Source organism: Palaemon carinicauda, chromosome 8 (genome assembly GCF_036898095.1).
Source record: "Palaemon carinicauda isolate YSFRI2023 chromosome 8, ASM3689809v2, whole genome shotgun sequence".
NCBI lineage: Eukaryota > Metazoa > Arthropoda > Malacostraca > Decapoda > Palaemonidae > Palaemon > Palaemon carinicauda.
In genome coordinates, this window is record NC_090732.1 from 164478767 (window position 1) to 164504868 (window position 26102).

General features: G+C 40.0%; 1 protein-coding gene across 2 annotated transcripts in view; it reads left to right on the forward strand.

The window, feature by feature from the left end:
- LOC137645060 (uncharacterized) overlaps nucleotides 1-26102 on the forward strand; it is a 171863-nt gene that overhangs the window by 109805 nt on the left and 35956 nt on the right. For both annotated transcript variants that reach the window (XM_068377913.1, XM_068377914.1), the window contains one exon: nucleotides 12954-13236. In XM_068377913.1, coding sequence (XP_068234014.1) covers nucleotides 12954-13236 — 283 coding nt within the window. The remainder of the gene's footprint in view (nucleotides 1-12953; nucleotides 13237-26102) is intronic.

A 26102-nucleotide genomic window follows, 5' to 3' on the forward strand; every position in this document is an offset into this window, starting at 1 on the left:
GCTTATAGCATCCTGCTTTTCCAACTAGGGTTGTAGCTTAACAAGTAGTAGTAATAATAATAATACTGATAGTAATAATAATAGCCAAATACATGAACCATAGATTTTTCTTACTCGCTATCTTGTGTTTTATGCATTTCTGACCAATGATTATTGGGGCAAACCACCCGTTTGCAAGTTTTTGAACGCTCATATAAAAACAATTATGGGAGACTGCTGTGGGAAACCGGGTTATTTTTGGTTTTGGAAATACCCAAAATGACTGATTTGCACCCATATTAATGGTTAGAAATGCAAAATAAACACAAGTTAACCAGTAGGATAAATAGATGGTTCATGTAATTGGCTGAAAATTTAATTATCGATTATCTATAATTTACTTGATTTGCTAAGCCTACTTATGGTTTTTGCTCTGCCGTGGCTCGCTATGCTTGCAAAATTAACATAACATCACTGCTCCTATGTGCTGGCAAGCGGTACATGTTGAGCTGCACTCAAGCCCTGTGGGTCATTATTTGGGGTTATTTTTTACTTTTGATGTAATCACCAATAACTATACTATACACTGAACGGGGAGCGTTTTCAAGTGCCAACATACATGAAATTACATTAAATTTTGAAATAGATTGTGCTTTCCTTTTTGAGACATCTTTGTGATGGTAGTCAATCTGAAACTGAAGGGGAGGGTGGAAGGAAAATGGCTGTTTTGGAACAACATCCGGGTACGTGTGCATAAATATATGGAAGCTCGTAATTGGTTATAAAAGCCAGGTAATGATTACATTGTACAAAAAACGGAACAGCTGGCAAAAGCGAAGGCAAGCAATGCATGTGCAATAGTGCACCATCAGTCTCCTAAATGTAACAAATGGGCTTAGAGTGAGAAAAGGGATTTTGACGAAGGAAAAATCTATTTCTGGGGAGAGACCTGTGACGCCCGGTGAAAAGGGTCCTTCTTTACACTTTTCTAATATAAATCTTCCAAATATACTAGAGAAAGATAAAAGCATGGAATGCAGAGGTCACAACCCTCGCGCAAACACCTTGTTGGTGTCGTGTATTTAACAAGGGCGTGTGTAAACCACTATTCACAGGCTGTCTTCCATTTAGATAATCCCTTCATCAAAGGGGAGGGCCGTGACAGGCCCTAGAGAATACAGTTGGACTACTCCACCGACACCTACTACTCGCGCTCTCCAGGTCATCCTTCTGTTTTGGACTTGCCCGCTAAGTCGTTTTTTTATTTTGTTAGGTGTTTCGCAAGTGATTGTCGTTAATTCAACATGACTGACGTTGCTACTTCACCTTTACCAATGTTAAGTACCATAGTTTGTTTTGACAGTTTTTTTCAGTACCGGGCATTTGTTCTCGTTCCAGTAATGTGGATTTTAATTTTGGAAGAGGATTGGCCGTCCTCGGTATCGGCAGCTATTTTGGTTTTGTTCAATTCGGTAGTTTTTCAAGTTAATATTGCCCTTCTGGTACTCTGTCATGTAAGTTATATCACTTACGTTTTATGACCAATATTATTATCATTATTTATTATTGTTTTTTACTATGGTATTTATTTGCTAGCAAGTCCAATTTGGACGAAGAATATCGATCTAGTCTTTGTTATAGTTATGTTCACGCCTCAGGAAGGTGCGCGATTTAGACTATATCTTTATGTTTAATTGTTACGTTGTCGTTATTCTTCGTTCTTGGTTATTACAATTTTATCATTATTCTTATCATATTATTGTGTGATTTTGGTTTTTTATTATGTAACCTTGAGAGCGTGAGCATAGAGTGCTCGTATTCTGTTTCTACAGTTACGAGTTACCCCTTCTCTCGTTTTCTTTATTAAGCTCGAGTAGAGGAGGTGGATTTCCCGTTTTCCGTTTTATACGATCACGAGTTATTTCTGCCTCCTCTTATTCTCCGAGTTGATAATATTGCGTTTAATGATATTCACGTTTTATTGATGTGGTTACTGTTAATAGAGCTAGCACTATTAATAGGTTACGTTAGTGTATGAGTCATTATTTGGGATCGCTTTATGACGACACCCTTAGCTCCACCTTGAGTTATACTCCGCTATAATGGATACTCATTGGGTGAGAACTAGTCAGATATTTGGAGTGCAACGGTGAAATCCGCCACTCAGACTCCGGCTGAGGCCTTTTGCACACGAACCTTTGTCATGATTGATCACAATTACATTATAACGGTCCTTTTTTTCATCGAATCTCCGGCTTCACTAGAGATAACACAGACATTTGAATCGACTAATGCGTAAGTTATCATACCCCAACCCTAATTAAACATAGAGAAAAATGCTAAACTAGCCTGAACTTGTCCATTTCTTCAAGCAAATTTCAGTTTTTTTAGTACAGTAAAAATATATTAACCCATGCATCTGTTTCTTAACTTTTTGAAATATGGTTTTCAGTTGTAACCTGTTATAAATGTTTTTTTTTTTATATATATATCTTGAATATATGGGTTTCCGGTGAATTTTTAAATATTTAACTTAGCCGGTGAATATATAGCTGCAACTCTGTTGCTCGACAGACAAAAAACTGTACAAAAAAACTCGCCAGCGATCGCTATACAGGTTGCGGGTGTGCCCATCAGCGCCAGCTGTCGGCCAGATACCAAGCTCCATGTAAACAAAGACTCAATTTTCTCTCTGTCGACGTGTCGACAAGACGTACTTTACTCGCTGTTGCTAACTGGAGTTTTTCACATCATCTTTGGTGAAGTACTATATTCTGGTTTTGAGCTTTCGCTGTGCAGGGTTTTTCTTCAAATAAATCCTTGAACTCTTTTTTTGTATCGGATTCATTGTTGATGACTTAGATAGTTTTTTGGAATTTTCCCTTGACCAATTCAAAATGGCTGACCTTTCACAAGTTCCCAAGTTTAGAAAATGCATTGCTAGGGACTGTTCTAGGCGGCTTCCGAAGGCTTCTCTCGACCCTCACACTGTTTGTTCCAATTGTCGGGGTAAAACCTGTCAATTGGAAGATCGGTGTGAGGAGTGCGTGGGCCTTTCGGAATTCGATTTTATCGAATTTGAAAAGTACACACGCAGGCTAGAGAGAGATAGAATTTGGAGAAGTTCTTCTAGGTCTATTGATGTTTCCTCTCCTCATGCCCCACAACCTATTCCTTCCCCTGTAGTGGTTGTTCCTAACCCCCCTCCTAGCACTCAGGAACCATCGATGGCTGACATGACGTGCCATCCATGCCCTGGGGGAGAGAGTTGAGTCCCTTGCAAGTGACCGCAATCAACTCATGGCGGATGTTAAGGAGCTTAAGTGCTAAAGTGCCGCGGGAAGTGATAAAGTGCCAAGTGAAAGTGTTGTGAACAGTGTTGCGCTTGAGGGTTCGTCTGTTCGTGCCTGTCGTCCTCCTAGTCCGGGACCTCTTGCAAGCTCCCAAGTCCAGGGGAGAAGCAATGTCGCACGACGCATGGGTTCGAGAGGCTTTAATCAGCGAACAGACGTTCCCTCCATGGTATCAGGCGTATCTCCCCAAGATCGCCCCTACTTACGTAAGACGAGAGAGCCCGTTTATACCTCGTCGTCTGAAGGTGTTTCTCGTAAGAAACTTTGGACCAAGGTCTCACGACCTTTAAAGCGTAAATCGGTCCCTTCAGGACAAGTCCAACGTCCCGGTTGTAGCCACTGGGTCAGTTCGGACTCGTTGCCGTCATCTGATGACTGCTCACCGCCTAAGAGAGGCAAAGCGGGTACCGCTTCAGTCACTAACACCGTCTGTCGCCGCACCTGCTCCCGTAGACCCTAAATGGACTTTGCTGCAAGACATGCAGTCCAAGCTTACGTCTTTGATGCAGGACTTTCATGCGGAGAAGGTTGCTACCGTACCTTCTGACCAACAACCTTCCAAGCGATCGGTTGTGCGTCCTGTTGACGCTGAGGTAACCTTCTCGCGTCTACCAGTTGAGGTGGTTCCTCCACCGATGCGATCCAGTGTGGGTTGCCAGCCGCACGTTGACGTTAAGCGACGCACGGAGGTGGTTGTTGACGTTCAGGACGTTCAACAACCATCAGAGGTGACTTGTTTTGACGCGGTGCGTCAACCTCCGCAACCCGGTGTGGTTTCCACTGCTCAACCCAGACGGTCTAGACAGTCTCGGGTGGACGCTGTGCGTCCTCGCGCTCCCATGGTTGTTGACAGTTCACAGACTGTGCAGCAGTTCCATGACGTTGCGTCCGGCTCCGTCACGCATGCACCAGTGCGACCGGACTCAGCGAACCAGACGTTGCCCACTCCGTTGCCGTTTCCTCATCAGTTTTCGGATGAGGAACTTTCTGATGAGGATGTTGCTGAACAACAAGACGATCAACAGTCAGAACTGGACGAGCCTAAGTCAACTCAACCATCTTTGGACTTTAGAAAAGTATTGGCTGTATTCAAAGAGTTGTTTCCTGACCAGTTTATTTCTGTGGCTCCTCGTTCTCCGCCGTCAGAGTTTGTATTAGGCATGCCTTCTACCGCACCTGCCTTTACTAGACTCGTCCTCGCACGCTCGTCTAAGAGAGCTTTGCGGCTGATAGGAGACTGGTTAGAGTCCAAGAAGAGTTTAGGGAAGACAGCATTTGCCTTTCCCCCATCTAAACTCTCTTCTAGATCGAGCGTCTGGTATGCCACGGGAGAAGTTCTCGGCTTGGGAGTTCCTGCCTCTGCCCAGGGCGACTTCTCAAGTCTTGTAGACTCTCCCCGCCGCCTTGCCATGAGACGCTCGAAGATTTGTTGGTCACCATCGGACCTGGACCACCTTATGAAAGGGATCTTTAGGGCTTTTGAAGTCTTTAACTTTTTAGACTGGTGCTTAGGAGCCCTGAGCAGGAAAATCTCTTCGACAGATAAAGATATTTCTTTGCTCATTATGTCCTGCATGGACAAGGCCGTCCGTGATGGGTCCAATGAGCTAGCTGCCTCATTCACGTCCGGAGTCCTGAAAAAGCAAGAGTCTCTCTGCTCGTTCCTGTCTGCTGGAGTTACACCATGCCAGAGATCTGAACTTCTCTTTGCTCCCCTTTCCAAGTGCCTGTTTCCAGAAGTCTTGGTAAAGGAAATTGCTGCTTCGTTAGTGCAGAAGGACACTCCCGATCTAGTTGCGTCCTCAGCTCGCAAAGCTCCCCCTTTGCCTTCATCTTCCGCTAGACCGAGGATAGACACTCCAGCGTCTCGCTTTATTCCGCCCTTTCGTGGCAGAGCCTCCAGCAGAGGAGGTGCTCGTGCCGAAGGGAAGCGAGGGAAGAGGAAAGGATCCAAGTCCTCTAAGGGCAGAGTCTGACTGCCCGCAACTTCAGACAGCAGTGGGAGCCAGACTCAAGAACTTCTGGCAAGCCTGGGAGAGGAGAGGCGCAGATTCACAATCTGTGAAGTTACTCAGAGAGGGGTACAAAATCCCTTTTGTACGCAAACCCCCTCTAGCAACGTCTCCCATCGATCTCTCTCCCAGGTACAGAGAGGAAGAAAAGAGACAAGCCCTGAAACTGGAAGTGTCTCTTTTGCTAGAGAAGGGAGCGGTGGTCAAAGTCTCGGACCTTCAATCACCGGGATTTTACAACCGCCTCTTCCTAGTTTCAAAGAAGACAGGAGGGTGGAGACCGGTGCTAGACGTCAGTGCTCTGAATGTCTTTGTCACAAAGACGAAGTTCTCCATGGAGACCACAAAGTCAGTCTTAGCAGCGGTCAGATGGGAAGACTGGATGGTCTCGCTAGACCTAAGGGACGCCTACTTCCACGTCCCCATTCACTCAGACTCCCAACCTTTTCTGAGATTCGTTTTCGAAAATGTGGTCTACCAGTTTCGGGCCCTGTGCTTTGGCCTAAGCACAGCTTGTCTCGTGTTTACAGGCTGATGAGGAATGTGGCCAAATTCCTCCACTTATCGGACATCCGAGCCTCCCTTTATTTGGACGACTGGCTTCTCAGAGCCTCTTCCAGTCGTCGCTGTCTGAAGGATCTCAAGTGGACTCTAGATCTGACCAAGGAATTGGGACTCCTAGTCAATTTGGAAAAGTCGCAACTGGTCCCATCCCAAACTATTGTGTATTTAGGGATGGAGATTCACAGTCTAGCTTTTCGGGCTTTTCCGTCGGCCCCCAGAATAAGTCAAGCCCTGTTATTCATCCAGAACATGCTGAAGAAGGAACGCTGCTCAGTCAGGCTGTGGATGAGTCTGGTAGGGACGCTGTCATCCCTGGAACAATTTGTGTCACTAGGAAGACTACACCTCCGTCCTCTTCAATACCATCTAGCTTTTCACTGGAAAAAGGACAAGACGCTAGAAGCGGTCTCGATCCCGATTTCCGAAAAGATAAAGTCTTGTCTGACTTGGTGGAAGGACAATATCAACCTAAGAGAGGGTCTTCCCCTGGCTGTTCAGACTCCCAACCACGTTCTCTTCTCGGACGCCTCGGACGTGGGCTGGGGCGCGACACTAGACGGTTGGGAATGCTCAGGACTGTGGAACTCGAGTCAGAGGAGCATGCATATCAACTGCAAGGAGCTGTTGGCAGTACATCTGGCCTTGAAAAGCTTCAAGTCTCTCCTTCGAGGCAAAGTGGTGGAAGTAAACTCAGACAACACCACGGCCTTGGCGTACATCTCCAAACAAGGAGGTACCCACTCACTGACGTTGTACGAGATCGCAAGGGACCTGCTCATCTGGTCAAAAGGTCAAGACATCTCCCTAGTAACGAGGTTCATCCAAGGCAACTTGAATGTCATAGCAGATTGTCTCAGTCGGAAAGGGCAAGTAATTCCAACAGAATGGACCCTCCACAAGGATGTGTGCAAGAGACTTTGGGCCACTTGGGGCCAACCAACCATAGATCTCTTTGCAACCTCGCTGACCAAGAGGCTTCCAATCTATTGCTCCCCAGTCCCGGACCCAGCAGCAATACATATAGATGCCTTCCTCCTAGATTGGTCACATCTGGATCTCTACGCATTCCCACCGTTCAAGATTGTCAACAAGGTACTGCAGAAGTTCGCCTCTCACGAAGGGACAAGGTTGAAGTTAGTTGCTCCCCTCTGGCCCGCGAGAGAATGGTTCACCGAGGTACTTCGATGGCTAGTAGACGTTCCCAGAAGTCTTCCTCTAAGGGTGGACCTTCTACGTCAGCCTCACGTAAAGAAGGTACACCAAAGCCTCCTCGCTCTTCGTCTGACTGCCTTCAGACTATTGAAAGACTCTCGAGAGCTAGAGGCTTTTCGAAGGAGGCAGCCAGTGCGATTGCTAGAGCAAGGAGAGCGTCCACCATTAGAGTCTACCAGTCGAAGTGGGAAGTCTTCCGAGACTGGTGCAAGTCAGTTTCTGTATCCTCGACCAGTACCTCTGTAGCTCAAATAGCTGATTTTCTCTTATACCTGAGAAAAGGACGATCCCTTTCAGCTCCCACTATCAAGGGCTACAGAAGCATGTTGGCATCAGTCTTCCGGCATAGAGGCTTAGATCTTTCCAACAATAAAGATCTTCAAGACCTCCTTAAGTCTTTTGAGACCACCAAGGAGCGTCGTTTGGCTACCCCTGGATGGAATTTAGACGTGGTGCTAAGATTCCTCATGTCAGACAGGTTTGAGCCGTTACAATCAGCCTCCCTGAAAGATCTCACTCTAAAGACACTTTTCCTGGTATGCTTAGCCTCGGCTAAAAGAGTCAGTGAGATTCATGCCTTCAGCAAGAACATCGGATTTTCGTCAGAAAAAGCCACCTGTTCGCTGCAACTTGGTTTTCTAGCCAAAAATGAGCTGCCTTCTCGGCCTTGGCCTAAATCTTTCGATATTCCCAGCTTATCGGAGATCGTAGGCAATGAACTAGAAAGAGTCTTATGCCCTGTTAGAGCTCTTAAGTTCTATTTAAAGCGTACCAAACCTTTACGAGGCCAATCTGAAGCTTTATGGTGTTCAGTTAAGAAACCATCTTTGCCTATGTCAAAGAATGCTTTATCATACTTTATCAGATTGTTAATACGAGAAGCTCATTCACATCTGAGTGAGGAAGACCAAGCTTTGCTTAAGGTGAAGACGCATGAAGTTAGAGCTGTAGCAACTTCCGTGGCCTTTAAGCAAAATAGATCTCTGCGAAGTATAATGGACGCAACCTATTGGAGAAGCAAGTCAGTGTTCGCGTCTTTTTATCTAAAGGATGTCCAGTCTCTTTACGAGAACTGCTACACACTGGGACCATTCGTAGCAGCGAGTGCAGTAGTGGGTGAGGGCTCAACCACTACAATTCCCTAATTCCATATCCTTTTAATCTGTCTCTTGAAATGTTTTTAATGTTGTTTTTATGGGTTGTCCGGAAGGCTAAGAAGCCTTTCGCATCCTGGTTGATTTGGCGGGTGGTCAAAGTCATTTCTTGAGAGCGCCCAGATTAGGGGTTTGATGAGGTCCTGTTGTATGGGTTGCAGCCCTTGATACTTCAGCTCCTAGGGGTCTATCAGCATCCTAAGAGGATCGCGAGGCTCCGTAAGGAAGACGTACTTATAAGGCAGAGTAATCGTTCAAGTCGACTTCCTTACCAGGTACCTATTTATTTTGTTTTTGTTATTTTGATAACTTCTAAAATGAAATAAAAACTCTTAGCTCATAAAATGTAAACATATTTTACTGGTCTCTACCCACCATCCTGGGTGTGAATCAGCTATATATTCACCGGCTAAGTTAAATATTTAAAAATGATATTTTAATTATAAAATAAATTTTTGAATATACTTACCCGGTGAATATATAAATTAAATGACCCTCCCTTCCTCCCCAATAGAGACGCAGTGGGACGAGGAGAAAATTGAGTCTTTGTTTACATGGAGCTTGGTATCTGGCCGACAGCTGGCGCTGATGGGCACACCCGCAACCTGTATAGCGATCGCTGGCGAGTTTTTTTGTACAGTTTTTTGTCTGTCGAGCAACAGAGTTGCAGCTATATATTCACCGGGTAAGTATATTCAAAAATTTATTTTATAATTAAAATATCATATTTCAGTGCTTACCATAAGGAGAGGTTAAATTCTGTTTCCTGTACTGTGAGCAAATCATAAGTAAGGCTACTCACAAGTCTAGAAATTGCTTAGACCTGGTATGCACTGACTGCCCTGGTGTTATAACATGCAAGGTTGATCATCCAGTTGGAACATAAGATCATGCATTGGTTTCGATAGTAATTAAGAATGAGCAGCCTGTCTCTGTTGTGTTACACTGAAGATATAAATAAAATCCCAAGAAGACTGGAATGGCATTTTGAGTTTTCTTTTGCATTTGAATTGTCATAATTGTATAAAGGGCCAGAACCTGATGTTATTTTTAATGAAAATCTGGTCAACATAATTGATGGGCATATCACCTTTTGTGTGTTAGAATACCTAGTTGAAGGACAAACCCTAGTTCAATGATGATTGTAGATGGGCTTATTTGGAAAAACAGGAGACTTATCATTTTTGGAGAGGTAACCGATTAGATTTGACATGTAATAACTATACTCTACTGAGAGCTGTTTCTGAGAGAGTTTGTGCTTCAATTGAAAAGGAATACAATTTGACCATAAAAGAAACCCTATCTGGGACAGCCCACTTTTTGGTGTAGACCTAACCATTCTTCCTGTACTTAACTAGGTGGCTCTGTCATTCATTGTCCAAAGGGAAAGGCAATTGTTTTGGCTGATTTTTTTGACAGTAAGCAGAGTAAAGAGTTGGAGTTGTGGTAACCTATATGCGATCAACTGGACTGGGGTTTGAGACCCGCTCAAATTGATAATTTCTTGTAGTGTCTGCAACCTCACCATTGTTGTGAGATAGGAGGGGGCGTTTGAAGGAGCCTACAGGTCTACCTGCCGAGTCATCAGCAGCCATTGCCTAGCCCTCCCTGGTCCTAGCTTGAGTGGAGAGTGGCTTTGGTAGGTCTCTAGGGCATTGTCACTGTGCCTTGCCTCTTGTCTTACTTGACTTTGATGCTTATGGAGGAGTAGACCCAAGTGGTATTTATTCTTACGCAGGAACAAACTTCTGAGTCATTTATATGGGGTTTATTTTCTATAACCAGAAGGGAAAAAAGGTGCCTAATTTGTAACTACATAATAGGTTACTAGGCAACTCCACTGCTGGACAGTGTTACGGGCTGCTGCGAGACAAGCTTCACTTCTCTCTGTGTCGTCCTGTCTAGAAGGTGACTTCCCATTGTCGCTCTACGATCACAACTTGCTCCATACTGGATTACCATTGTAGTGCTTTGTGCTCTGAGGGTCCGTGTCTAGTGTTGCTAGTGTTTTGCAGACCTGCCCTGACTGTGATAGCACTTTCATGAGTCAGGCTGAGATTGAGATTTTATCTTGATTATACAAATACGAGTCCTTGGTTATACCTAGGTTTAAGGTCAAAGTGACTACTTATTGTGATGTAGGTGGGATGCAGTTCCTCACCATCCATCAGTAACTATCGAGACCTCATCATAAATCTTAACAGCCGAGTTCCAGATATGCTGAAAATACACTCCTATTAAAGGACAGGTTTGCATAGTTAGGAAAAATACAAAATCATTTAGAATTTTGTGACTTTAACTGTGCTTTGTATTTTAAGAAAGAAATTTTTGAGAGGTAAATTGTGTCTGCTGAACACTAGTCATAAATTCTTTTGGGATATCAGTAACAGTCGTGGCTAAATATCTTGAAAATTATGTAATCTGTATAGTATTTTTATGGTTGTAAGCAAAGGAAATGCTGTTGTATATATGTCAAGTTCACATAATCTTTATAAGTTATAGAATAGCACATTTATCAAGAATAAAACGAAAAAGTTTTCAGACTTGTCCTGCCTTTTGTACTAAGCAGTGTACACAATTGATTACGAGTAGGTGGTGCTCGTAATCTGTTTTTGTATTTTAAATTCCAATTACAATGCATTTTAAAAACTTTCAGGTAATTTTATATCACAGTTTCATTTTCTTGTCTATATTCATATATAATAAGTTGGAATTTGCACTTTTCTGAAGACAATATATTTCCTTTAACATAAAGTCAGATCTTACCATTTTCAGGGAGAAAATTTTGGAATTTCATAAATCAATATTTATGGGGTTTAATGTGCTATGATTTTCAAGGCCTTTGCAGTAAAAGGCTAGAACGGTTATCCTAATGCGACATAAATTAATAGAGAAATATTGTCTATCCTACTCTATGGCCAGTGTTTCAATGTGTAAAGCATAGACTCGGTGAGTTTAAGAGAGTCCCATGAGCACGAGCACCATAGAATCCGTCACAGCACCTCCAGTACTGAAATAATCGGGTAACCGACGAAACATTAGCACCAAGAACCAATACTATACTGGAGATGATGCTACTTGAGCACTAACTTACATCAAGTTAAGGCAGTCGATCAGTTTCAAATACTCAGACCAAGAAGCCCCTTTAACAGGGGCTAATTGTATTCTAATGACCTCCTTTATAAAGAAAGCTGATCCTCTCTCCATCCCTAAAATCCATGATGTGAGAAAATTGCCTTCACTTAAGCATTCTGCACTAATATGCAATTTTAGAAGATAACAGAGCTCCATGAATTGTCTAGGCTTAGTGTGTTTATTAAAGACTACCTGAAACAAATGCAAGTGTGGTGCAACATGCATGGGTGATGCTCAACTTGTTTGTGGCACCTATGAAGGGAAATCAGCTGAGGAGGGTCGCATCATCCAGGCCCTTCAACAGAAGGATAATGATGGGCATCCAGCTTTTTTTTTTATTTCCAGAGATTTCCCTCATAAGATCAGTGTCAAACTTGTTAGTTTTTCTTCTCATTTACATCCACATGATTGCATTGTTTGCTTGGTTGCTGACTGTTAACCTTTATGGTACAAGAGTCTACTCAGGTAGTGGTCTGGTATTAGTCCCTGGAGACCACTCTGCATTAACCCCTAAAAAAGGGTTTTGACAAATGAAAGTTCTATTTTTGGGGAAGGTGCTGTGTGTCCTCTAAAGACTTTCCTGTAAAATGCTAGAGCAGGTAATCCAATGTGACAAATTACCAAAGAAATATTGTCTGGCCTGTTCCACAATTAGTTTTTCAATTTACAAAGCACAGACACAGTGTATGTAAGGGCAATCCATTAGTTCAACTATTATTGAATCCTCCAAAGCACCTTGAATACTGAAATCACTGGGAAACCAATGATACGTCATCACCAAGAACAAATACGATACTAGATACAATGCTACTTGTGCATTAATTATAAAGTCAAGAGTGAGAATCAAATGTCCCCCCTTAACTGCATGAAGCTAGGGAAGAGGGAATGTCATGGCGACCCCACAGCACCTCCAAATTTCCTTTGTCAAGTCACTCCTTTGAGTAAAATATTTATTCACAATTATATAATGCCAAATACTGTACTGTACAATCTTTAGTAGAAACAATGAAAGAAATGACTATTACCCAAGGTCTCGAAAATTCACTTATATAACCATATTAGCCGCAACATGCTCTCCCCTCTTGTGTAACTGAGTATACTGTTGTGTATTTAGACTGAAGTAACTCATATTTTTTTTATGTATTTGCAGTTAAAGTGCATTCACACTCATAATTGTGAGTGAACCTTAAATAAAACATAAAATATTGAGTTTTATTGGACAAAATAGAGCACAGCATACTCGGTTATAGGACCAAGTAGAGTAAGTTGAGACACAATTTTATGTTAAGTAAATTTTCAAGCCCTTGTGTAATAATTGCTTCTAATCTTCTATTTTATGTAAATAACTAAGAAGGTCTCTTGTAAATGGTAAGGTCTGACTATATTTAGAAGCCAAGACCTGACCAAGTTTTCTATTCACTTCTACTATTGTTAAAGATTTGACTAAAGTTTTGCAAACACTGTTGACAGCTTTGTGTGCAAGTAATATGTCAAAGGTTATTTAATGTTAAAAAGTAATGGATTGGTGTGTTCTTAATTTTCAGAGATGGTGTATTGTGCCGTGTATGGTTGCAAGTCTTCCAACAAGAGTAGAGAAAAAATTATTTTCCATAGATTCCCAAATAATACTGCCGAGGCTGCCAAATGGTTGCAGTTCTGCCGAAGGGCAGACAGCGTTAACCTTAAAAATGCTACAGTTTGTGGACTACATTTTAAACCAAGTGACTATCGTCGGAACTTGTGTCATGAGGAGTTGAATCCAGGTCAGCCAGAAAGACGTCCTAAATTGAAACGTGGTGCGGTTCCTTCAGTTGCTGTACCAAACTGGTAAGGAATATTGAATGCAAGGCTGTACTGTAATTTGTAGAATCTCGCTACTATTTACTAATATCAAAGCAATGTCATTAGATGCATATGCAAGGAGAAAGTTAGTTTCCAGAGAACAGCTGCTGGCATCAACCTTTTAAGTGCCAACCCTTCATCAAATGATTTAGCCCTCAAGCCTTAGGCCCTTTTTATGGACATTTGACTTAACTCATCTTAGTACCAAAACTAGACAAGTTAGGTCTTTGCAACAGTTATAATCTTATAGTTGAATAAATTTAAATTGATATATGGTGATACATATTTTGTTAAATATTCATGCATGTAAATATAAGACAGAGAAAAAATACTGGTAATTACTGGAGGAAAATTGCATCATATGGCACCAAAGGGCAATTAGCAATAGTGGACTTCAGTTATATCAAATGGTGCTCATAGGGTTAAGCTGCTGATCTGCCAAGTTTGTTTTGCTCTGAATTTGATATTATTGACAATTTGTTTTGTGTCATTTAAAGAAAATGTACCTTTCATCAATTTCTTTTTATGTTACGGGTAGTAATTACCAGATGATTTAGGCTTTTAGTGTAAAAAAGTCACTGAAGAGATACAGGGTTGTTTCAGCACTGGCTGGTTAAGTCTCTTGATGTCCTCTTCTCTTGATCTTCCCAGCCTACACTTTTATTGAATATTATGAAATGCTCTATATATTCCCCTTTTAAACTAAACACTTAACTTCACTGAAAATATCACATATTGTATAATGTGTTTTAATTCATATCTGCATTGACTTTGATAGGAGGTTGTATATAATGAACATCTATTTAGAACTAGTACCTTTTTCACTTTCTATGCCACAGGATTAAAATATATTTAATTGCTGTTCAGTGTTCCTCATTACTGTATATGAATAATGACTGCAAATAATTTGTTTCATGTGCAACATGTAAATTCATGAAATTTATTAATACCATCTACTGTTTGGAGAGACTAAAGTATGCCAGCATGCTAAAAATGGAAAAGTTCTGATTGAATAATAGCTGTTGTTAGATATTTTTATTGCTGTTTATTAGGGTTTTGGGATATGACAATTTTATTAAGTATAGGCCAGCCTCTACAAACTCTTTTTCTAAGTGTGGTACTTACTGTCACAGTAATTCTTTTTGCCTGGTAAAGTTAGTGTAGTCAGAATTATGAAAACCCTTGTGCAACATGCATAAAGAACTAACTGAATAATGGTGCCAAAGATTTTTCATAATTCTTACTATCCTTTGCATTCAGATCTTCCCAGACTGTACTATCCTATATGAAGTACAGTATTAGGCATGCAGTTAATTCTAACAGTCATGTCTTCTCCATCTTAAGGCTCTATACTACACAATATTCTAGGAGTTTTATTTATGTTGTGATCAGATTGGGGAATGATCCTCCTAATTGGGCAGTTGAATCGGTGGAACTTCCAGAAGTTCAAACTTGCAGCGAATGTTTTTATGACACAAGTCTCTCCATATTTATTTTATATATGACAGACCTATTTTAATATTGTTATTGATTGTAAAATATTTTATGGTAATTATTCATTACCTCTCAAGTAATTTAATTCCATATTTTTTTCTTCACTAGGCTATTTTTCCCTGTGGAAGTCCTTGGGCCAAATAGGGTTATAGCTTAGCTAGTAATAATGATAATTGTGATGGATCTCTGGAATAGAATCTGAGACTGAAACATTTTCCAAAACCTAAAAGAACAACCAATGACAAATTTCCCCATATGGCTGCTTAGCAAAAGAAAACCAGTTACAATAGTTTACTGTTGGTACAGTACCAAGTGAACGAGAATGAATGTTATCTGTTCTGTGAAAGGAAAATCAAATGGTGTATAGTCCCAAGCAATGTTGAATTGTACACTCCAACCTAATCTTCCCTTACCAAACAGGACTGAACTTGGCTGTGAATAAATCTTAGCTATGTAAGGTTCCACAAATACCAAGTACAGTAGAGGAAATATGTCTCTTACTGACTTCTAGATTACCGGAACAGTTACTATAAAATGTTCATGATATGTGGACAACAATGAATCACTTGTAAATTACAGACACACTCGGGGAGAACGGACTTAGATGGGAAATGGTGAAAAGCCATACGTTACGAATGAGTATATGTTGGCCGTCTTGATGAGTATCGACGCCAGCCATGTCTGAGATAAGCCTACCATGGCTGGTGGGCCTACTATCGGTTACCCACTCACGACTTGAGCTTGACCTGGACTCGGATCCAACTCAAACTTGAACTAACTACTCTTGGTATCCCAGCTGTTCTTATGGTGTACACATTGCTGGGTCATGTCTGACCTCTGAGTAGCGGTGGCAGGTGATGCAACCACATCAGGCTGGTTCTCGCTTCCTTTATGTCCCCTCTCCCTGGTGTACTTGTTGACATGGAAACATATTCAGTCCATGTGTGCTTGGGTCAGGAGATATCTAACAAAGTGGGAATTGGTTTAGATTGATTCCCACTCTACCCAGGTATCGTGGAGATGAGGTTATAGGTCGGTAACTGCCGCACTATTTCCTGCTACTTGAATAACCTGGTTAACAGCAATTTGACATTTGTCTAATTTCTCATGAATTAATAACTCTACAGTGAACCCTCGTTTATCGCAGTAGATAGGTTCCAAACCTGGCCGCGATAGCTGAAAATCCGCGAAGTAGGGACACCATATTTACGTATTTATTTAACATGTATATTCAGATTTTTAAAACCTTCCCTTTACGTAGTACTGTTAACAAACTACCCTTTAATGTACAGAACACTTAATGCATGTACTACAGTACCCTAAACTAAAACAGGCACAAATATTAAAGGCAATTTTTTTATCATGCGTTTCGTAAACACGCCAAAAAGCACGATAAAAAATGACAACCAGTGTTTTTGTTTACGTTTATCTCTGATCATAACGAAGAAACAGACACATTTACACATCTGTGTATAGGTTAGTTTCTGCATGGACAGCAATCTTACCAAGTATTGATTATATGTTGACTTTCTTATTACCAATGTTCTACTTAATTTTTCTTAGAACTTCCAAATAAATGAAATGAATGCCATTTATATAATGTTTTTCTTTATGACGCCGCCTGAAACGGAAACCTTTCATTTGTTTACGCTCCATATTCGATCATAATAAACAAACGAACGCATTAAACACACATGCTCAAAGTGATAACTAATGATATAACAAACATTTAGTAAACATTATGTTATTACAAATATTTTACTTATCGTATCCATATAAATTCCTAAATTCGTAGCAAAGCTGGAAACCTTTTTTTTCCTTATGTGTTTAATCCACAATAGCAAACTGCCGCTAATGACAGAATGATATTTTACGATAATTTTAAACTGTTACGAAAGATAATTGTTCTTTCCATATCCAAAATACTTTTCCTAACTTCAGTTATAAGTCAACTTGTACCCACCACACCATATGCAAAATAGGTAAAAGAAGAAGAAAGTACTAGGCCATTTTTAAAGTCATCGAAAAATTAAGTTACCGCTATTACGTTCAATGTGACAGACAGAGAGAGAGAGAGAGAGAGAGAGAGAGAGAGAGAGAGAGAGAGAGAGAGAGAGAGAGAGAATGGTTTTAAATGTACTAAATAGTAAATATTATAGGTTATAACACATTGGTGCTTATGTAATATTAACTGTATAGGTGGTTTGAATAAGTTAAGAAATGGTGCATAGTAAACAATTCTTTGTTAGTGTATTCGTACCGCGCATATTCTTGAGAGCGGAAGCTAGACATCAGCTGATGTGATCACAGCCAAAAGTAAAACAAAAAGAAGTCAAAAATACTCTATTTTTAAAACACACCCAGAATTTAAAAACATAAGTACATGTTTTATGATAGCGCAATTGACTATTTAAAGAGTAAAAGTTTTCTGGAATAGAATGGTGTTTCCTAAAAAATAGTAGTTTGCTGACAAAATCGGATACCGTATTTTAAGCTGTGATTGAAATGGATGTATACACGGTATAATTTTTTCGTTTTGTATTTAATTGACACTTTAAGAAAACCAATTTTGGTTTCTTCATCTACAGTATTTGTAATTATTGTATAACGAGAGAGAGAGAGAGAGAGAGAGAGAGAGAGAGAGAGAGAGAGAGAGAGAGAGAGAGAGAGAGAGAGAGAGAGAGAGAGAGAGAGAGAGAGAGAGAATATCAGGTGTTGTAATCGAATGCCGTGTTTTTGTTTCCTGTACCTCCTGAAGCGAAGAATTGATCGCCACAACTAACAATATTCATGTTAATTTCATTCTTAAACTCAAGTTGCCATATGTGAACTAAGGTTTTATTTCTTACAGAGAGAGAGAGAGAGAGTGTGTGTGTGTGTGTGTGTGTGTGTGTGTGTGTGTGTTGTTTTAAATGTAATAAACAAAAAAATATGATAGGTTATAACACATTGGTGCTTATGTAATATCAACTGTATAGATGGTTTGAATAAGTTAAGAAATGGTATACTGTAAACAATACTTCGTACACGCATTTTCTTGAGACCGGCAGCTAGACGTCAGCTGATCTGATCACAGCCAAAAGTAAAACAAAAAGAAGTCAACAATACTCGATTTTTAAAACACACCCAAAATTTAAAAACAAAAGTACATGCTCTCTTAATGTGCAATTAACTATTTAAAGAGTAGCAATTTTCTAGAATAAAATGATGTTTCCCCCAAAAATAGTGGTTTGCTGATGAAATCGGATGCCGTATTTAATGAAAAAAGTCCGCGAAGTCGTGAATCCGCGATGGTCGAACCGCGAAGTAGCGAGGGCTCACTGTAAACCCCTTATATTGTGACACATAACGTGGCTCATGTCATGGTAGTGGCCCTTTTTTTTTAAATACTGTAGAGTAGTTTCAGAGAAATTCTGTTTGTCCTGTCCTTTAACCTTAAAATGTTCTCATGGTACTGTAGTGGACATGTATAGCACAATGGACTCCAGTCCTTTACCCGTGAGCTAGGCTAGGCTACCTTAACCTCACACGTACTGTAATCAGCAGTGCACTAGTACGTACTGTACAATATAGCATAAATCGTGTACACTGTAACTAAAAGTATTCATAGGAGTGTAGGAAAGGTTTGAAACAGTGTGGAAAGGGTTTATAAAGGCTTAAAATGCCTGTAAATAGTGAAAAATAGGTTTCCCCTCTGTTTACGTAAATTTTTGTTTTATGTAAAAGGTCCTGGAACATCCTTGCAAAAAGCAGAAATGACTGTACTCTACCAGCCAAGTTTTGATAGTGATTAGTTTCCAAAGCTCTTAACTTCTTTTGCTTCCTTGTTAAATCTCATAAGGCCTGGGAGTTTTCAATTAAATGCTATGCAAAGCCAGTCTTATCAGACAACCTCTTTTAAGAGCATTACTTCTAAACCCTTACCTGTTATATTAAACCGCATGGAGAGACTCCACTCTATTGTTAGAGACAAGGGTTTTCGAGGCCCTTTCATCATCATCATCTCCTCCTACGCCTATTGATGCAAAGGGCCTTGGTTAGATATCGCTAATTCGTCTCTCTCTTGAGCTTTCAAGTCAATACAGTGAACCCTCGCTACTTCGCGGTTCGACAATCGCGGATTCACCACTTCGCGGGGTTTTCCCATAACCCATATATATATACATATCGCGGATTTTCCGGAAAATTCGAAAATACCGCGAAATCTGAAGACAACCAAATACGATATTTTGTTACCTGTAATTCCATTAATACTGTAATTAGTAATATCTGTTCTTACTGATTGTTCATTGCATTACATATGATATATAATTCAGCACAGAAAGAAATAAAACACGAAAAGAGAATGTGATCATACGATAATTCAGTACTGTATACAGTACGTAGTAAAATTAAATCGAACATGAAACGCAAATCAGATGCAGTCATACCATATTAGAATGGTGTGTACTGTAATGGATGTGCTTCTTTTCCATGAATCTTTTGTATGTATACGTACGTAGTACAGTACTGCATCCAATAATATTCTTTGTTGCAAAAATCACATTTCGAATAAGCGTACGAGAGAGAGAGAGAGAGAGAGAGAGAGAGAGAGAGAGAGAGAGAGAGAGAGAGAGGCGTAAAATAGCGTACGTAAAGCTGTATTATTATTATTGTTATTATTATTATTGTTGTTGTTGTTAATAAAATTATTATTGTTATTATTATTATCATTATTATTATTATTATTACTGTACAGTATTATTATCATTATTTATTATTATTACGGTATTGTACTTAATCTACGTACGTTCGGTATGCGCGGGCCATCTTCTATGAGTAGGTAACCAACGCATCATAGTACTGTAAGACGGGTTGTGATTGGTTCAAGCGCTGATAGATGACGAATCAGAACTCAAGTTTTGTTATCTAGCCTGTGATTGGTGTTTTGCCCGCATCTCCTACCCGCAGCATCAAAGTTCTCGCGGGGCTGGATCGTCCACTCTCTGTTACCGCGTATCGCTGAGTAGACGTTCTTAAGTGTGTGAATCTTTGCTGTGTGCGACTTTTTTAAGTTGAACTTTTTGTTACTGTAAATCCTACTGTAATGGCTCCCAAGCGTTCTGCTTCTCTTAAGGCTGGTAGTGAGCCTAAACGCCACCGAAGGATGATGACGATAGCTGAGAAGGTTACGCTTCTCGACATGTTAAAAGATGGTAGAAGTTACGCGGCCGCCGGCCGCCATTTTGGCATCAATGAATCTACTGTTCGCTATATCAAGAAGGACGAGGCGAACATTAGAAAGACGGCTGCAATCACCTTTAGCAGATCAGCGAAGCGAGTCGTTACAACGCGTAATAAAACGATCGTACGCATGGAAGGTGCTTTAGCTGTGTGGATTGCCGACTGCCGGAAGAAGAACATAGCGTTAGATACGAACACCATCCAAACAAAGGCTTTGAGCTTATATGAGAATTTTGCTGCAAAGGAACCTAAAGACGACGACGGCAACCATGCTGAAGATGATGATGATGCAGATGATCCTCAACCAGGGACATCCACTGATTCCCAGCCTCAGAAACGTTTTTCCGCAAGCAAAGGATGGTTCGCGAAGTTTCAGAAACGCTTCGCCCTGAAAAGCGTTTCCCTGCATGGGGAGTCTGCTTCCGCTGACACTGCCGCTGCTGAAACTTACGTGAACCAGACGTTCAAGAATATTATCGCCGAAGGTGGATACAAGCCGGAACAAGTCTTTAATATGGATGTTACTGGCTTGTTTTGGAAGAGGATGCCGTCGCGAACTTTCCTGTTCAAAGAGGAAGCCAAAGCCTCTGGCTTTAAAGCATTCAAGGATCGCGTTACCCTCGTGATGTGTGGCAATGCTGCTGGATTTTTGTTAAAGCCGGGGCTTATTTATAAGTCGAAAAATCCTCGCGCTTTGAAAAATAAAAATAAAAATCTCCTTCCCGTGTACTGGATGCATAATCAAAAAGCATGGATTACGAAGATGCTGACCTCCAACTGGTTCCATCAGTGTTTTATCCCGCAAGTCAGCAAATATCTCTTAGAGAAGGGCTTGCCATTCAAGATCCTTCTCCTTATGGATAACGCTGGTGGACACGCAACTGACCTGTCGCATGAGGGCATTCAGGTTGAGTTCCTGCCACCCAACACCACGTCATTAATTCAACCGATGGACCAGGGGGTTATCAGGGCGTTCAAGGCCCTCTACACGAAGAATACCTTGGCGGACCTCGTTGCGTGTGCGGATGCTGCCCAAGATGACGAGGATGAAGATTTTAACTTGAAGGCGTACTGGCGGCAGTACACCATAGCCACGTGCCTGCAGAATATTCAGAAGGCACTTCAAGAGATGAAACCTGCAACCGTGAATGCGAGCTGGAAGAAGTTGTGGCCCGATATTGTTTACGACGACAAGGGATTTACTCCGTCGGAAATCCAACACTCTGCAATACGGAAATCTGTGCAGTTGGCTGCCATAATTGGAGGTGACGGGTTTGGCGACATGACGACTGAAGACGTCGACGAGTTGTTGGACTGCCATTCCCAGCCCCTAACTGACGCAGACCTCGAAGACCTGACGAAATCGGCAAGTAAGGAAGAGAGTGATACCCAGGAAGAGACCCAAGAAAATGTCGAAGAAACGGGCTTAACATTAGAACGGCTTGCCAAGGCCTGCAACCATGCGAAGGAGTTGAAAGAAATGTTGCAAGAGTGGGACGAGGATATGGTTCGCTCGATGCAATTCTGCAACAAGGTTGATGACATAATGACTCCCTACAAAATGCTCTTGGATCGAAAAAAGAAGCAGCGGCAACAACTTCCGATCACAATGTTCTTCCAGCCTCGCAAAAAAGAGCCAGTTCCTCCTGCTAGTACGCCTTCGGAAGAAATTGAAGTTTCCCAGGAAGAAGTTGAAGAGGTGTCCCAGGAAAAGACACCTCCGTCTGAAGAGACGTAAAATTCTATTATTGGCTGCACAGTAGAACACATGATCAGCTTCATCATCATCATTTCTACTGTGCAGCAAATTCATCGCCATCACCATTCAAGTTTTTCTTCAACTTCTTTCGTGGTGAGTACAGTAACAATCTTTATTTTTTACTTTAATATTCTTACTGTACATTCTAAAACTGTATTTGTGCCTGTTTTATAGTTTAGTACTGTACGTACTGTATGCATTAAGTTAAAGGGAAGGTTTTAAAAGTCTACATGTTGTAACCTATCATATTTTTTTTGTTTAAAATTTACATTTACGTACGTAAAACAATCTCTCTCTCTCTCTCTCTCTCTCTCTCTCTCTCTCTCTCTCTCTCTCTCTCTCTCTCTCTCTCTCTCTCTCCCCCCTCTCTCTCTCTCTCGTAAATTGTTTTCCTGCTTTGCTACGTACAATACTGTATAATTTATATTTGTAAGGTAACATATTTTGTAAATGCTTTTACTGTAAATACTGTATGTACTGTATCATTATTTATCACTATCATCATGCGCGTTAAATGCCTTGTTTGTTCTGAGCGTGGTTGTTTACTGAGCGTACACGCCGTCGTTTCAGGCGGCGTCATAAAGAAAAACATTTCATTTGGAAGTCCTAAGAAAAATACGTAAACTAAAACATTGGTAATAAACAAATCAACATACAGTACTGTATAATCAATATAATCGATGCAAAAACTAACCTATACATATATGTGTACTGTACACTAAATGAGTTTGTTTCTTCATTATGATCAGAGATGAACGTAAACAAAACATTGGTTGCCATTTTTTATCGTGCTTTTTAGGTGTTTAGGAAACGCATGATATAAAATCGCCTTTAATATTTGTGCCTGTTTTAGTTTAGGGTGCTGTAGTACATGCATTAAGTGTTCTGTACATGTTAAATAAATAGGTAAATATGATGTCACTACTTTGCGGATTTTCACCTATCGCGCCCGCGTCTGGAACCTATCTACCGCGATAAACGAGGGTTCACTGTACTTCTTCATTCATCATCTCCTACTTCACATTTCATAGTCCTCAGCCATGTAGGCCTGGGGCTTCCAACTCTTCTAGTGACTTGTGGAGCCCACTTGAAAGTTTGGTGAACTAATCTCTCTTGGTGAGTGCAAAGAGCATGCCCAAACCATCTCCATCTACCCCTTATCTCCATCTACCCCTCATCTCCATCTACCCCTCTATTATAGTTTAAATTTTAATCCTGTCCTGCCAATTAACTCCCAATATTCTTTGGAGGGCTTTGTTCTCAAATCTACTAATCTATTGGATATTATGTTGTCATACCACGACTTATGTCCATACAGTAACACAGATCTCAATGAACTGATATACTGTATAGTCAGATTTTTATATGTAATTTCAGGCGATTTAATTTCCAAATTTTACTCAATCTAGCCATTGACTGATTTGCTTTTATCAATCTTTCATTAAACTCAAATTCTAGAGATCCTGTATAAGAGAGCATAGTTCCTAAATATTTAAATGATCCACCTCATAAATCCTTTCTCATTCCAATGATATTTCATCTTTCATTGCATATTCCGTTCTCATCATCTGTCTTTCTTCTATTTATCTTTAGCCCAACCTCGTGATATTTCACGCATTCTGGTAAGCACATTTGGAAGTCCTGTGGTGTTCTGCTGATAAGGACATCATCATCATCAGCATATTCTAGATCAGCTAATATCCTGTTACCAATCCATTCCAATCCTTTTCCACTATCACCAACTGTTTTATGCATTATAAAATCCATGAGGAGGATAAGCAATATAGATGACAACACATTCCCTTGGAGTAATCCACTTTTCATTGGAAATTCATTTGATAGGACTCCTATGCACTTGCTATGCTCATGAACAAACTTAATAAGATTTACATATGCAAGAGGAACTCCACAATAATGTAGGACTCCATAAAATTGGCCGTTGCACACTATCGAAGGCTTTTTCCTAGTCCACAATTGCCATCAAAATTGGATTTCTATATTCTACATGTCTTAAAATGAAAATTTGGTCAGTACAATTTCTACCTTTTCTAAATCATATTTGTTCATCTCTTAGGTTTTCATCAATCTTTCTCTCTAGTCTCTTTTCCTTAGCATATTATATATCTTCACGACAACTGACGTAAGTGTGATGCCCCTGTGATTATTGCAATTAGTCAGATTTTTTTTTTTGCCTTCTAGATAGTCTATTTTACATTCCAAAGTTAATAGAATGTTTATTTTGATTGATACAAGTCAAGGAATCTGTCTGTAACTAGAACTAGTTTAGATAAAGTGAAATTTTTCCAATTTTTTTTTTATTATGAAAAGCTGTTGGTTTCGGCTATTAGGATTATATGGCCATTCTTATTACAGTAATGTACTTAAACATTTAGGATTAAATTTATATCTCAAAGGTTTTATTTTGGATGTATTCAGGTCATTTATATTACTGCAAAACCTCCAGTAGTCAGAGGAATAGCTTGGAAAGGAAATTTAGTAGTGTTCCCGCAGTTATCACAGGTGCTTCGTTCCAAGCCCCCGTCGATAGCTGAAAAGCTGCAAAATAGACACACAAATCTATTTTATATTCTTATTAATCTTTTTATAGTTTTCATATTTTTTTATCTATAAATTTAAGTTTTTATAAGTTTAAAAATGATAATTTTTAACAAAAGATAATTAGAATATGAAAAATATAAATTTATTTGTCCTTAGAATTATATGATCTAAAGAGGAGTCCGCGATATAGATTCAGATATGATTTGCTGTATTTATAAATCCGAGATGTACTAAGGAAGTGATAGATATGGTGGGGGATTACTAAAAGATTCAGGATTTAAACCTTTAGAGAATCTTTTTTCTTTTCTTTTTGCCATTAGCAAAGGCTAAACACATTAGTGAATTACAAGATTTTTCTTGTAAGGTAAGTTTTAGACAACATAGATGATCGTACCAATTTTGCCTACTTTCAGTTCTAAAAAATTATTTTAAGGCAAAAGTTTTACAACCCTTTTTTTCTTCTTCCTCCTTTGGGAAAAGAAGTCACAAGTCAGTCAGATAATAGATGTCTTTTGTCCCATGAGAGCTGTTCAGTGTTATTTGGCAAAAACTGCAAACATTAGGGGTGTTGTTTCTAATTTGTTTTGTTGGGATGAGGTTTTCAAATTGCCCTTTGTTAAAAAATAAGGCGTTGCATCTATTTCAGCTACATCACTGAAATTTTGTAAAAATAATTCTTTGGAAAGAGTTTTAGGGTTAGCTCAGAGAAGTATTCGCTAAATATTATCTCAATACTACAGGAGTCTTCTTATGAGGATTTCTGGTATTTAGGTGAGATCTCTTCTCTCAGGTTACGGTTAATTTTCTCTTTTGTCTTCGGTTACACTGAATAGTCTGGCTTATTCTTTACACATTCTCCTCTGTCCTCATACATGTGACAACATTGAGATTACCCAACAATTCTTCTTCACATAAGGGGTTAACTACTGTAATGTAATTGTTCAGTGGCCACTTTCTTCTTGGTAAGGGTAGAAGAGACTCTTTAGCTATGGTAAGCAGCTCTTCTAGGAGAAGAACAGTCCAAAATCAAACCACTGTTCTCTAGTCTTGGGTAGTGCAATAGTCTCTCTACCATGGTCTTTCACTGTCTTGGGTTAGAGTTCTTTTGCTTGAGGGTACACTCGGGCCCAATATTCTGTCTTATTTCTCTTCATCTTGTTTTGTTAAAGTTTTTATAGCTTATCAAAGAAATATTTATTTTTAAATATTTAACTTAGCCGGTGAATATATAATAGCTGCAACTCTGTTGCTCGACAGACAAAAAACAGTAAAAACTCGCCAGCGATCGCTATACAGGTTGCGGGTGTGCCCACCAGCGCCAACTGTCGGCCAGATACCACTCTCTCGATGTAAACAAAGACTCAATTTCTTCTCTGTCGACGTGTCGACAAGACGTACTTTTACTCGCTGTAGAACCTGGAGTTTTCTCAACATATTTGGTGAAGTACTTCATTTTGGTTTGAGCTTTCGCAGTGCAGGTGTTTTATCTTCATCTTAAATCTTGAACTCGTTTTGGATAGATTTAATTTTTGGTGACAAAGAGAGTATGGACTTTCTTTGACTTTTAAATGGCCGACCCTTCCCTTAGACGGAAGTGTGTTTAGGCTTTTAGTAATTATCTTATCACGTTATAAATTAATTATAGATTTTCCTCTATATATTTTATATCTCACCGCCTTTATTAGGCCTCTTCGATTAACTTTCCATTTATAATAAACATAAAAAATAAATTTTAATGTTTTGTTTATATGCGACCTTTCCTGAGAGTAGGCGGTCCTAACTTGGAAACCGAAGTTAAACAACGTTGAGCCCTTTC